This window comes from Hesperophylax consimilis, chromosome 19 (assembly GCF_061612785.1).
Source record: "Hesperophylax consimilis isolate HC1 chromosome 19, BYU_Hcon_1.0, whole genome shotgun sequence".
Taxonomy (NCBI): Eukaryota; Metazoa; Arthropoda; class Insecta; order Trichoptera; family Limnephilidae; genus Hesperophylax; species Hesperophylax consimilis.
The window spans coordinates 7,335,169-7,349,721 of record NC_142854.1 but is presented as its reverse complement, the minus strand read 5'-3'; the positions used below and the strand labels follow the sequence as shown (position 1 = coordinate 7,349,721).

Below are 14,553 nucleotides of genomic sequence, written 5' to 3'. Positions count from 1 at the left end.
CAGGCAATGCTGGGTGCTTCAGCTAGTATTATAATATAGCAAAAAATTAAACAAATCTTTTTGTACTTCCGAGACATTTATTTTATAACACTCTCCGCAGTTACAATATCGAGATTTAACCAAAAAGGGCACCTCATGTGTATACACTATTTTTCAAAATAAACTCCTATTTATTTTGATTATTTAGTACGCTTCAAATTCAAATCGCTTTCACAATAAACTAGAAATTTCTCAGAGTTATTTTAATAACATTCCAATAGCCATAATATAGTGTCATGCATTCCTAACTGCACTTTATGCTTTCAAAGCCATTGTAATCTTTTTTAACAAGAATTCATTTAAGAAACTTATTTATTAAGACAAAATGAACTATCTTTGTATAAAACACATTACAATAATACGATTATTGATGACTAAATCCTAGAGAGTTTAGTTTAAGCGTCGGTGAGAGCGGCAACTCCTGGCAACACTTTACCTGAAAAATAAAAAGGTAAATAAGAATGGATATAAACAAATTAAGGATAACTTATGAACCAAATATTTCTATTATTCATCAAATTATTTATTTTTACATCAAATAAACCATAGAAAAAAGAAGAAAACTACTTTGATTTTCCCGCCAAAACATCTGTCAAAAAAATTTGTATATTTATGTGCTAGTGATGTGCATAATTTCGATATTACTTATCAGTAAGTAGGTAAGTCTATATGTATTGTAATGTCATTGGTCTGAGATCAGTTTACACAAAGAACTGCTGTTTTCTTAGTACAAAATTTTACAGCATTGACATTTTTGGTAATAAACTAAAGAAATATCGATATGAAGTAATGCGTACGATCGATTATTAATATGAGAGTATGGAATGTATCAGGAGCATCTCCTATCCTCTTCCTATTTTCCTCTTCCTCTCCCCTTTCTTTAACACCAAATTAATTTTAAGATATTAAAACTTCATTTCCAATGAACTTAAGCATAAGAAACTTCTTTGGCTTGACTTCAGTTAACTTGTATTGTATTTATATCTATCATTGTATATTATGTAAAAGCTGTTTGTTTCTTACAAAATAAATAAATGAATGTTTTGGGTTATGTTTGGTGTTAAAGTTATTATTTGATTACCAAAGAGAAGAGAAAAACAGCATTGGCAAGAAAATGTGACAGATATTCCCCCACGAATACACAGAATAAAATAAGTTAATGTATTTGTTACCTTCCAGTAATTCTAGGGAAGCTCCACCCCCGGTAGAAACGTGGGACACCTTGGACTCCGTGTCCCACTTGGCACAGCAAGTTGCTGTATCTCCTCCCCCTGAAAATCAACGAATAATGGATACTTGTACATAATCATATATACAAACAGGATTAGAAAATTTTACAGTTTTCTGTCTGGAATTTCTATGTGTACATAACTTGCTACTTTGTTTCCGTCACGAGCTTTAAAAAATTATTTATCACCTTAAGTAGACATATATACCTACTACATTCTGAGATAAGCTAGTGTCTTAGGTCTGGTCCTGCTATTGAGAGCTCTGCTGTAACCTCTCTTTCGGTTACATCCATCATTTATGGAAAAGAGGGAAAGGTCATCCGTGGTATGCACATAAACAGTTTCAAATAATAATGTCTGAACTCTGGGGAGAACATACCATATACATATGCAACACTTGTTATATCCTTTGCGACCCACAAACATTTGGAAAATATAGGTTTATTGATTGCAAACTTTCACATAGTTGAACTAAAGTTGTGGTTGATTCATATAATAATAATTAGCAAGAAGCACTGACCGATGATTGTGATGGCTCCGCGGGTGGTTGCAGCCACAACGCCGTCCATGATGGCACGGGTGCCACCGGCAAATTTCGCAAACTCAAACACTCCGGCGGGGCTGCAAAATAAAATATCACCAGTTATTGACAAAACCAGTTTTATAACATTAATTAACAAGTACTTAATGGGATTATTAATGCAGTGAAAGTGAAGAAATTTAATAAAATGGAATGAAAAAATTTCATTACTATGGCAACACCGATTTTAAAACAAATTTATAGTAAATTCAAATGTGAGGTTATGATTCATTCCCAATTTGAATTTGACAGGATGAAATAGAAAGGAAAAATGGCAAAGGTATATTTTGACACAACATAGTTTTGGTTTATGATGAATTCCTAAAACTTTTTAAATGGGATGCAGATTTTACTGTAAAATTTAAAGGGACTGAAAAAACAAAACTTCTTAACCCTTCAAGCCTCGGAAAAACATTACTAGCCACAAAATCACCACTAGAGCCACTTAGGGACAGACACTTATATAATGTCTATACCCTGACATACATTATAAAAGTGTTTTTTTATATAATGCGGAAATATATGATGTGTTCAGCATTAGAAAGAGAAATAATTATTCTTCACACTCACAAATATTTATACTTGATTCAATAGATAAAATCCAAAAAATTGTCAAAAGTGATGATTACAAATTGGCAGGAATTTTCCGTTGACAGATAAAAGTTATTTAGGTTTTTTTACTGTATACACGGCATGAAAAGTGGACAGTTTTCTTACTAATTTCCTGAACAAAAGGAATGTGTTTCGTTCTAAGTATCGAATTCTCTCAAACTTATAGATGTTTCGAAATGTTTCAAGTTTTTTTGTTAATACAATTTTCTTGTTTGAAATTAAAATATTATTGTTTATAAATATCAATGTTTATTTCAAATATAAAGATTTGAAAGATAATTTTATCTAGTTTCTAAAATGGTATTTGTTTTTAGGACAACATCAAAATATGAAATATATTTAGCACATTTAAAATACCTCGAAAGCATTCTGAAATTCCACAAGAAATTCCTATTGTTGGGACCTGTGTGTAAAAATATATATTTTTATTTAAAATTGCTATAATCATGTATAAGTCAGCTTACCCGTTCCATACGATGACCTTGGCCCTTGCAATGGGTTCAGCAAACAGTGCCTGGGATTTGGGTCCTACGTCCAAACCCATCCATCCGTCAGGGATGCCAGTCTCTACGTCTGCTACTCCAGACTGCAAAAACCCTCTTCATATTAACAAGCTGTAATTTCATTGATAATAACATGCATCTGAAATAGCTCCCTCTTCAAGCTCTTTTGATTATGACGTGCATCTGTTGTCTGTAACCCACATTATAATATTCTTATACAAGCTATGAAAGCATACAAAATTAATTTTTACATTTTCTAGGTATTAAAATTCTAGCAAATTTGTTGAAATACAAATGCTCAGTTAAATGATCCGAATACGCTTAAATTGTCAGACAGGAGGATCTTCACTGGCTTGGTATTTCTTTATAAAATTTAAAAAAAATGCATATGATAGTTCAGAATCGAAGAGCTGGATGGAAATTATGATGAAAATCTTAGTTTTGAGACTACATAACTTATGATGAAAATCTTAGTTTTGAGACTACATAACTTATGATGAAAATCTTAGTTTTGAGACTACATAAATTATGATGAAAATCTTAGTTTTGAGACTACATAACTTATGGTGAAAATCTTAGTTTTGAGACTACATAACTTATGATGAAAATCTTAGTTTTGAGACTACATAACTTATGGTGAAAATCTTAGTTTTGAGACTAGATAACTTATGATGAAAATCTTAGTTTTGAGACTTCATAACTTATGATGAAAATCTTAGTTTTGAGACTACATAAATTATGATGAAAATCTTAGTTTTGAGACTAAATAACTTATGGTGAAAATCTTAGTTTTGAGACTACATAACTTATGGTGAAAATCTTAGTTTTGAGACTACATAACTTATGATGAAAATCTTAGTTTTGAGACTACATAACTTATGATGAAGATCTTAGTTTTGAGACTACATAACTTATGATGAAAATCATAGTTAATGCGTTCAATGTTTTTGAAATGCGTAATATTCACTTGTAACTAGTGTTGCGTGGAGCAAAAACAGTTTGTGCGTGTTTAAGTTGTTATTGCATTCACCTCCTCAAAATTGCATGAATCGATAAGTTTTCGAATTCCATTATGTAATAATAAAAGTTGTGATTTATTTAATGCAGAAATTCTGTAAATAACTACAGTCTTCATTGCCCAGAATACTAACGGGGGGAAATAGCTATGCCGAGTCAGCCGATATCTTCAATTCATCACTAGATAACACAATGTTGCATTCGTTTTTATATACCTATATTATATAGATGTCATTTGTGACAGGTAAAAAACATGATGTTTTTAAAAACATGGTCATCTGTTGGACGTAAAAGCAACAAGCGCTATTGTTTCTCTATCTGCTTAGACGGACTGAGCCAAAGCAACATGTGGCGGGGTACAGCTAGTAATAGGCTTTTTGATTCGCAAATTCAAATTCGAATGAATGAATATTAACCGTCCCCCTCCCCTCCCCTCCGCTCCCTTCAGCCTTACAACGTAACCAGTCCCACTGGCTCCGAGCTGATGGCATCCTTGTGTGTGTAACATGTGATTGTTACCTGTGCGTCTTCGGCAAACTTCTCAGCGGTGATGAAGTCAACAGGGAGGTGAATCTGCACATTGTTTTTCTTGGCCTTCTCCAATAACTGCTTGACGATCTTGGCTCCCTCGGGGTCATAAAGAGATCCGCCAATCTAAAAATAACAATACATTGTATATTCCTAAGCAAAACATTATTGTTATATGTACTAACCGTAGATAATAGACTCAAGGGAGATAGGTCATGAACCATTTTTATTACATAATATATTAATTTCGAAGTAATTTCTGGGTGGCAACGATAATTATGCAGATATCTGCGATTATCAACGTCACCCCATATTAAAGTACCTATATGGAGGTCAATGAACAAGTATCGGTGCACAGTCCCTATGCGAGAAGCTGTATAAAATTCAAGAAGCCAATCCGTAGAAATTATCAAGTTACCGATCGGCAGCAAGAAAATATCTCAAACTGCTGACACTGCGGCAAGCTCAACAGAAGACGTTGGAGTTATTTTATTGGAGTTCAACGGAGGTCAGACTCGTTAGCTATAATGGTGGAATGAAGAATTTTTAGTATGTACACCATATAATTCAGTATCATGTTAAAACTCCACCGACCGCCCGTCTTCCTCCTTGTTCATCCCTCTTCAGCTCGGTAGTGAAATCATGACCATAGTCTGACTCCTACATTTATTATTAATATAATTTAGTTTATTACCTTCATTCCGGAGCACTCCTTTAAGAATGTATATGCCATGCCGCCTCCGATGATCATCTCATTGACCTTGTCCAGCAGGTTCTCAATGAGCTGGATCTTGTCAGCTACCTTGGCTCCTCCCAAGATTGCCAGGAAAGGCCTGAAATATATTATTTGTATACATTACAACACATACACGTAAGTTGTTGTTCAGTGTTGCCACTGTGAAATATCGTACTCTAAAAGTATCAGTGTTGCCACTGTGAAATTTAATTTGATTAATGATTTTAACGACCCATGTTGTAGGGGGAAGGAACACGAGGCAGGCAAATCATTCCACAGTCAAGCTGCTGATTCTAGAACGAGTGATCCAAACAACCCGTTCTCATGTGACAAATTTCAAATGCGTACAAATTTATGTTTGACGCACTTTCGCCCTGTTTCCTGAATACACACTGGTGCTGAAGGAATCTATGATGCAAGCTCCTCAGAGCATCTTCTATTGAAATACCAATAGAACAAGGACAGCATTCCCACCTGATACCTGTGCTCGAAAGATTATAATCGATTTGTTACAATAGGGGAATCGATCAAACGGACCACATGTTCCTACACAGAGTCTTTGACCGGGGCAATAAGTGGGTGATATGGTAAAATGTTAGTACATATAAAATCACCTCTCTGGCTCATGCAGGGCCTTGGCGAAGTAGGTCAGTTCTTTCTTCAGCAGGAATCCGCTGGCTCTCTGGTCGAAGCCCTCTCCCATCATTGAGCTATGGGCCCTGTGCGCTGTGCCTGAACAAAATATATTCAAATTACTGAAAACCCTCAAAGGTCGGTGGCTGAGTTGACATCGCGTTTGGGTCCCACCCAGGCGTAGTATGTTTATTCCTCGGCTGGCTAAGTCCTCCAACACAACACAAGCAACATTTTCCACTTACTGTGGTGGTAGTAGGAGATTTTCAAATATTGTCAGGTTATTCGTAGCCTGGGAATGTTTGTCTTTCTTTAAAAAAAATATATTTATCTATTTGAACTTTTATAATATAATACATGATATACAGCTCGACATTTAAGTGTAGAAAACAAATGATGGCGCTGCAATCGTTTTCTAGGTTTTAAATGGCAACACCAAGATGGCTCATAGGACAATGAATGTATGTTAAAAAAAAAACACTTCAGCCAAAATGCATATTTCATAACGTATTTGTATTTTCAAAAATTTTGCACAAAAAACTGTAATTTAAATGGAAGTAAAATAAAACAAAACAAGTCTTAAGTGGGCGTTTATTTCGCTATAAAAACGTAGGTACAAAAGGTATTTAAAAATCTGAGTCTATTAATTCAACACCTGACATGTAATTATTATCTTCGTCCTCATGCGATTCTTCTTCTTCCGTATCTTCATCTTCATCTAAACGTATTATCAGTTCATCGATATCATCATACAGAGTACTGCCTCGTGCATAATATTCTGCCTCAATTTTCATCACGTGTTTGCAACAATTTTTCCAATCATCAGCACTTATGCTATTAAAAGCATTTTCTGTCAGCTCTTTTATATTGACCGTGTTTCCAATATTCTGAGATGCAACTTTTCGTTTGGCCTGTGCCCAAATTAGCTCAATCGGGTTAAGGTCGCAGTGGTAAGGGGGAAGCCTTACAACCGTGTGACCATGCTCTCCTAATACTTCATCAATATCATATACAGGCTCTGGCTTATGCATTTTAACCAGAGCCAACAATGATGGTTTCCTTAATGAATTGTCAAAAACAATGTTGTTATGTAATAACCATGCTTTTATGTCATTAACTCTCGTTGAGGTTGTTGGTGCCTTGTTTCTCACAACACTGTGATAAGGCGCATTATCCATGACAATAATGGAGGGCTCTGCTATATTGGGTATGAGCTTCTCAACAACCCACTTTTTAAAATTATGTGCATTCATTTCAGAATGGTAATCCTCTTTTTTGTTTGTTCCACTAAAAATTAATAGGGCATTAGGGACAAAACCCATTTCACTTCCAGCGTGAACAATGATCCAGCGCTTACCTTTTGAAATATCGTGTTGAACTCCTGTCACATCCATAGATTGCCAGCATTTCTTTAGCTTGTAGGATGAATGGATATAACTTTCATCCAAGTAAATAATATTTTTTTGCAGTTCTTCAGGTAAATTTCGGTTATCCATGATAATTTTTAAGTAATGCTCTCTTTTCGCCGCAATATTTGTTTTTTCAATAAGAGCACTTCTGTTTGTTTTGCACTTTTTATAAACAAAGCCGATGGAATGCAAAATTCTTCTTAAATATTCCCGGCTACCATCAAATCCAATGTCTTCTTTGAGTACAGTTAGTAATGTTCTTAAAGTTGGGACTTCTTTTCGCACTATGTAAAAAAAATGAATTTTTTGTCGAATGGCACAAATATCAAAATCATCCAACTCTTTTTTAGGGCGTCCTATTTTCCGTTTTCCCGGTGTTTCAAATTTTCCGTCTGCCTTTTCCCCTTCCTTGACGATTCGTCTTACCGTTGATTCAGATTTTCCTGTGTGTGAAAAACATCATTAAAATTAGTATTATAGAAAAAAATTATAGTTAAAAAAACACATACTAGATAATATTCATTTAGAAAGAAAGAAAGAAAGATAAAATTAAGAAAAAAGTTACTTTTCTATGAGTTTAAAGTTGCAAATTTTTTTTTTTAATTGAGTTATTCCCTTTTTCCTGTGGCCTCATATGAACTGTCAAAAGGAAATGTCAAATTCGGATTGTTAAGCATAACCTCAAATCAGATTGTAACGGTTATAATCGCTCGAAAATTGGCATAAATCTTCTAATACTAATGAAATTTATTAAAAAAACTATACTACGTACCAGTCATTTCTGCAGTTCGTTTGTAAACATCTTCTAAATTAGATAGGAGCATCTTCGCGCGATATTCGGCTAGGCAGCGTTGAAAAACGCTGTATATAACTTCTCTTGCACCACTACGTATCGGTTTGTTCATTTTAATTAAATTCAAACAATATACAGGCAAACAATGAAAAAATAATTATTAAATGAGCGGATCATACACGGATTTAAGACAGTAAATCGGAGCAACATGACCATAACATGACAGACATACGAAACGTCATAGACAAAGCAACTAATTCGGTGTTGCCATAGTAATGAAAAATTTAGTTCCAATTTAATACATTTCTAGACATGCTGGATTCACTGTACATGACACAAAAATGAGTAAAACAAAAAACATTTCACAAACAAAATTAAGAAATGGATTAAAGAACAAAAAAGGATGTATGTATTACAAAAAAAAATTCTTAAAAAAATAAAAATAAATTACCTACATAGTGCACATATCATACACGGTGACCGGATAAATCATCTAAATGATAATTCATCACATCTTTAAAAAGTTATATAAAGTCATGGAAAGTGATGAAACAAATAAGGGCCTCAGCATGGGTAACCATCCAGTGAGGCTAACTAATTAACTAACTAACCATCACGCCTCATTCACATTCATACATCGTCTCATAGATATTCTTCTATTATTCTGACTCTTGACATGACCCGACTCGAGTATCTAATTCACTTGATCGTGCCATGTCTTCCTCGGGCGTCCCCGACTTCTGCTATCATTCGCATTTGCATCATATATCCTCCTTACACTCTCACATTACCAAATAATATATATATATATATATATTTTTTTAAAATATTTCTTGTTTACATTTCGTAGGATTAACAGATTCACTTTCAGCATTGACGACTTGGAAACTTTAAAAGCTTGGTCACTCATGTTCAACGCGCTATTACATTAAACTAGAGTAAAACGCTAAAACTAAAGTAGGTAATCAAAAACCGCTCGCAGACAACAATTTTAGATTCATTCATTTGACAGTTGCCGAATTTTCACTGAGCATTGAAAGTTATATTGACGCAAAAGCCAATTGGCGAGTGCGGAGTTTCTCGAAACATTCGAACTCTGCAAAATGGCAGAGTTGGCAGTAAACCTGTAAACCTTGACAATTGACCTTTAGGAGAATATGGTCGTACCGTGTACGTCTGTAAAAAAACTATGCAAAAAGAGTACGGACGTACACCGTACAGAAGTGTTTGTAGTAATCCTAATAAAAATATTAATATCTGATTAATTGGGTTATTTTTATATTATATATGTATTTTTTAAACAAAATTGGAACTTTTATAATATATACTATAAATACAAACACATTCTTCTCTCAAAAACTCACTTTCTTAGAGGTTAAAATAAAATTTTGTAATTTTACCAAGGGTCTGCGCTTTTCCATTTACAAGAAAGTTTTACCAACCAACTAAATTTACAAACATAATAAATATCGCGTGATTTTAGTAGTGGTAATAATAATAATAATGGTCTTACCGAAGGCATCATTGACATAGAGGTCTCCCAGTTTGCGGAGGCTTGCTCGGAAAGCCTTTACCTTCTCAGGGTCAGCCTTGACCTGCAAGACAAAATCAACCAAAAATAAATTAATCTAAGTTAATATCGATACTTCATTAATCAATGTCTTCATGCTTATTCATTACTAGAGACTGGCAAACTAAAGAATGCGCTTTGCCCTTCGTATACTGCGCAGCTTTGCCAAAGTTATTTGTAATTCTTCAGTAATCCAGAATAGTGATTGGGGATATTTTCTGGTTGACATTTGGTTTCTGCCAGTGACATTACAAATTATAGACCTGTTGTAGAGATCTCAAAAGTGGCAAGTCAAAGATATGCTAATTGTTCTACTTTCCATTTAGTGGTTTTAGTACAAAGCTGACATGCGTTTCATAAGGTTGTGTGCTATCTCTAAATAAATTGCATAAAAAGTGCCAAAACCCTCGTGTGATGAGAAAGTGTTTGCTTTACTCGGAAAACACTGGAAAAAGCCAAGGAATAACATTTCATTTGTGAATACACACAAATTATTTATTATTATAAATAATACAATTATTTCCCGAAGATTTTCAGCGCCACTAGAGAAAGTGAGATAGCGAATATAGCAACACATTAGTACAAGAAAGACAAAGACGACCTACTGGCAGTAGGTCGTCTCATATAGCATTCCGTATTCGTCTTAGGGTAAGCGAGTAAGCGTATCTTGTCATCTAAGTCACACCCAGATATTCTTCTATTATTCTGACTCTTGACATGACCCGACTCGAGTATCTAATTCACTTGATCGTGCCATGTCTTCCTAAGCGTATCTTGTCATCTAAGTCACACCCAGATATTCTTCTATTATTCTGACTCTTGACATGACCCGACTCGAGTATCTAATTCACTTGATCGTGCCATGTCTTCCTCGGGCGTCCCCGACTTCTGCTATCATTCGCATTTGCATCATATATCCTCCTTACACTCTCACATTACCAAATAATATATATATATATATATATTTTTTTTAAATATTTCTTGTTTACATTTCGTAGGATTAACAGATTCACTTTCAGCATTGACGACTTGGAAACTTTAAAAGCTTGGTCACTCATGTTCAACGCGCTATTACATTAAACTAGAGTAAAACGCTAAAACTAAAGTAGGTAGCTAAATGATGTAGAATGTAGTATTCACCGCAACTTTGAAGTAACCAAACACTGCCTAGCCTTATGTCTATTTCATTCTCACACACATATTCTTTGAATGTCTATCTTTGTCATACATGAACAACGTTTGAATTAAGAATTTACTGGAAACATAAGGGCTTCTTCCTTGCCACATTATGTCTTAATTTTGTGAGACAATAACGGGTCTATATGTATTGTAATCTATTGGTTTTTGCGCATCAACCATCGGGCGCATTCTCTTGTTTGCCAAACCCTACTTATTATACAATGTGCCGATAAAATAATCAAGGGTCAATCGAAAGTGCTGACCAAAATGCATTTTAATCATAAAACAATGCGCAGTGTGCGTCTAACATGCTTATTGAATAGAAATCGGTAAGATGGAATGTTTTTCAAAAAAAAGGAGGATTAAAGCTGTTATACCTATATTTAATTTTTCTGTTTTGGAAAAAACAGAATGATTAAATATGTAACAGCTTTAATAACTGAAAACTTATTACATATTTCAATTACATCATGATTTTATTAAAAGTACTAATTTCGTATTTATGTTACTGGGTATGTAACTCCAATTCAATGAAATCTAGAACTTTTGCTATGAATTATGGCATCATTTTCAAAATTATTGGAAGTGTTTGCATGGAGAATTCAGACAAGTGATAAAATACCTACCTATAATATAATATTATTAACAGAAGATTATTTTGGTAAACTTGTCGAATTCCGCTGCAGACAAAGGCTCTTTATAAAAACAACACTTGATTTTAACATAAAGATCTAATGAAGACAACTATTTAAGTCGGGGGTTCTCAAGTAAACATGCAGGAAAATAGGTTTTTAGGGTGTTAGTTTGGGTTATTTTAATAATTTATGCGTATTTCCAAACCTCCAAACTTAACTACGATTGTGAAAAATTTGAACTTTAATGCATCTTTTACCATTTTCCACCACTTAATTAGTTATTTTTTGTAGAAATTAAGTTGAAACCAAGTGCAATTTATATATTTTTTGCGTATTAAGCGTGCAGCGGAATTTGAAAAGATTAATATTATTTTAATTGCCATTTTCAAAATGGGAACTGATTTGTCGAAAATTCAGACTACCCCCATTGATGTATATTTAGATGAGACACGAAGCGAAAAAATTGGTTCTACTTTTTAACCTCTGATTTGACCTCCAACACTCGAACGCCGAACGATCGGAAACTACCAAATCTGGTATTGTGTACACTTACGGAGATATAAAAGTAAGTAAGCAGATATAAATTATTAGTTAGGTAATGAGGTGTGCCATCATGGGTACTGGGGAGGTTGCGCTGTTAATATGCATGAGTTTACCTTGGCTCCTGATGCATCCACTCCCTTGCCCTCCTCCTCCAGATAGAAGCGCACATTCTCCAGTAGGATGACGGAGCCGGTGGCCGGATTGGCGCAGGCTGCCTCCACCTCCGCTCCCACGCAGTCAGGAAGGAATGTTACTTCTCTGGAATAAACCATAGACAATGAATATCAATGGTTAAACCCGTATATAACAGGAACAAGAAAAACAAAATGTTATTAGTATGAAACAGCATGCACAAAAGTGTCGCCAACATCGTTCACCCATACCACTGCAAATTGCACTTTTTTACTTTAACACTGGAGGCCCTAAGAAAAATAATTTCCCTCCGGGCCTGTGTCATCTTTTAGGATGCTGTGTGGAGAGTCTTTTTTAAGGAGAGGAAGTTCTGGGAAGGTAAACGGTATGGACAGTATTTCGACATTTTGTACGCTTGTGACAGTTGATCAGCATCGGTGATCTTCCTCTGATTCTTCTGCTTTCCACTTTGTCTGCGACCACGATCCCAGGTTTCAGATCTCAGTTTGGCGAGCGATGTGTCTGAAGCATCTTTGGATACGTTGTAGGCAGACATTTGACAGTAGATTTTGCCTTACCTAGCCTATATCTAATGATAATGAACATATTTTGACGATTTATCAATTATATTCTTACGTACTTTGAAAAATGTGGAATAATACAATATTTTATTGTAATAGTAATCTCTTTTGTGTGTACTTTCAATTAATGTGTTTTTTTTTTAAATATAAATACAATGTCACCTTCACCATTGAACCGAAATAGCTGCAGTATATTTCATGATTACATGCATAATACAACCGTGATATTGAACATAAAAACAACAAAAAAAATATTGAAATTTTTAAATGATATGATTTTATAGCTGTTCTCAGTACTCTTAAGTGGTAAAATATTATATACGTGTCCGTAAAACACTTTACTGCTTGTCCTAATTATTTATTTATATACTCAATGACCATGTCCAATTATAACACATTACAAATTACACAAAGTTAATATAAGAGAAATGTTACAGAAGATAATTTTTAAAAATTACAGCTATGACAAAAACAGGGCACAAAAATAAAGATGTCAAGTTATGATTAGTTAATTAAAAAAAATTAAGTTGGGCTGCTGTTCTATGGGTTGGTAAGGAATCTACATAAACCGAGTGCTACAAGACCCTGCGCAGAAAAGTACCACAATGGACTGCGCTGCGGACAGTTACAGTCTTACAGCACTTTTAAAACATTGATTGCCTACCGACCCATGAGACGATGACCTTAAACAGATACTTTGTTTTGACCAGTAAATTTTGTGGTTAAATATTTAAAATATCTACATTGTTTAGCAAAAAAATTACATATTAAGTTCTAACATAAAAAAAAATACTTTATTTAAAAATACACATACAATTTTCACAACTGATAATAAAAAAAGGCCACGCTCAATACGAATACGTTAAACAATAAAAAAAAAAAACATGGTGGAACAAATTGCATGAAATTTTGGTTGACAAAAAATGGAACTATAATGCAGTATTTTCCATTCTCCGGAATTTGGTGTGTATAGTAATTAATATGAATCAAAGTGTTATTTCAAAAAAATATTTGCATTAAGTGTTGCCAGTGATCCCAAAATTTAACTAAATATTTTTAAATCACCAAAAATAAGTTATTGACAAAATACTGTGGTGAATTCAGAGATGTGCTGTCGATAAATCAAGATCAATATAGATCAGAAATATTTTGGATATAAATTTATCAAATAACCTGTTCAGAAGCTTTTTGAGCTCTTCAGCGACGGGCTTCAGGGTGTACTTCAGGTTCTTCTGTCCATCGGGCCTGCCCAAGTGAGACATAAGCACCACAGACTTGGCTCCCTTCTCCACAGCATAGCGGATGGACTCCAAAGCAGCTACGATCCTCTGGTTGTTTGTAATGACTCCTTCCTTCAGGGGGACATTGAAGTCCACTCTACAAGAAATCACACCAATTACATAAACGAAAAAAAAACAAATATTGCCGGTTAATATTTATTGATTGTTTGTAATTGTAGGTTTTTACCGCATAAGGACCCGCTTGTCGGCCAGATCCAAGCTGTCGATTGCGAGTTTGTTCAGAGTCATTTTTATGCTTGTGAAATTGAATGAACGGAAGAAGTATGAAGGTAAGGAAGGCGTCCTGAAGAAGTACGGGAGAATTTTTAAAGTGACATTAATAACCTTCAAATGTCATTAGGTCAAAAATATTAAAACTAATGTTGCTACACAAAATTATTGCCCAATGAAAAATAAAAAGCTAGTACCTACCCAGTTTCGTAACGTGTGGCTCCACTATTTAAAAATAATAAAATTGGCACCCCTGATTCGTTAGTGTATGCATATTACGGATTTTCTTCAAGCATGCTTTCAGATTTAAATGTTGGTATCAA

General features: G+C 34.3%; 1 protein-coding gene across 1 annotated transcript; it reads right to left on the bottom strand.

Annotated features, from left to right (window-relative positions):
- Nucleotides 1–57: 57 nt before the first annotated feature.
- Nucleotides 58–14,354, bottom strand: Pgk (phosphoglycerate kinase). Its single transcript, XM_089643316.1, has 11 exons — nt 14,187–14,354; nt 13,893–14,096; nt 12,120–12,264; nt 9,593–9,674; nt 5,859–5,976; nt 5,203–5,341; nt 4,500–4,634; nt 2,925–3,046; nt 1,789–1,889; nt 1,212–1,310; nt 58–475 (listed from the first exon to the last, which is right to left on the bottom strand). The coding sequence occupies exons 1-11, from the start codon at nt 14,246–14,248 to the stop codon at nt 435–437; spliced, it is 1,248 nt and encodes a 415-aa protein (XP_089499442.1). The 5' UTR covers nt 14,249–14,354; the 3' UTR covers nt 58–434.
- Between the last annotated feature and the right edge of the window lie 199 nt (nt 14,355–14,553).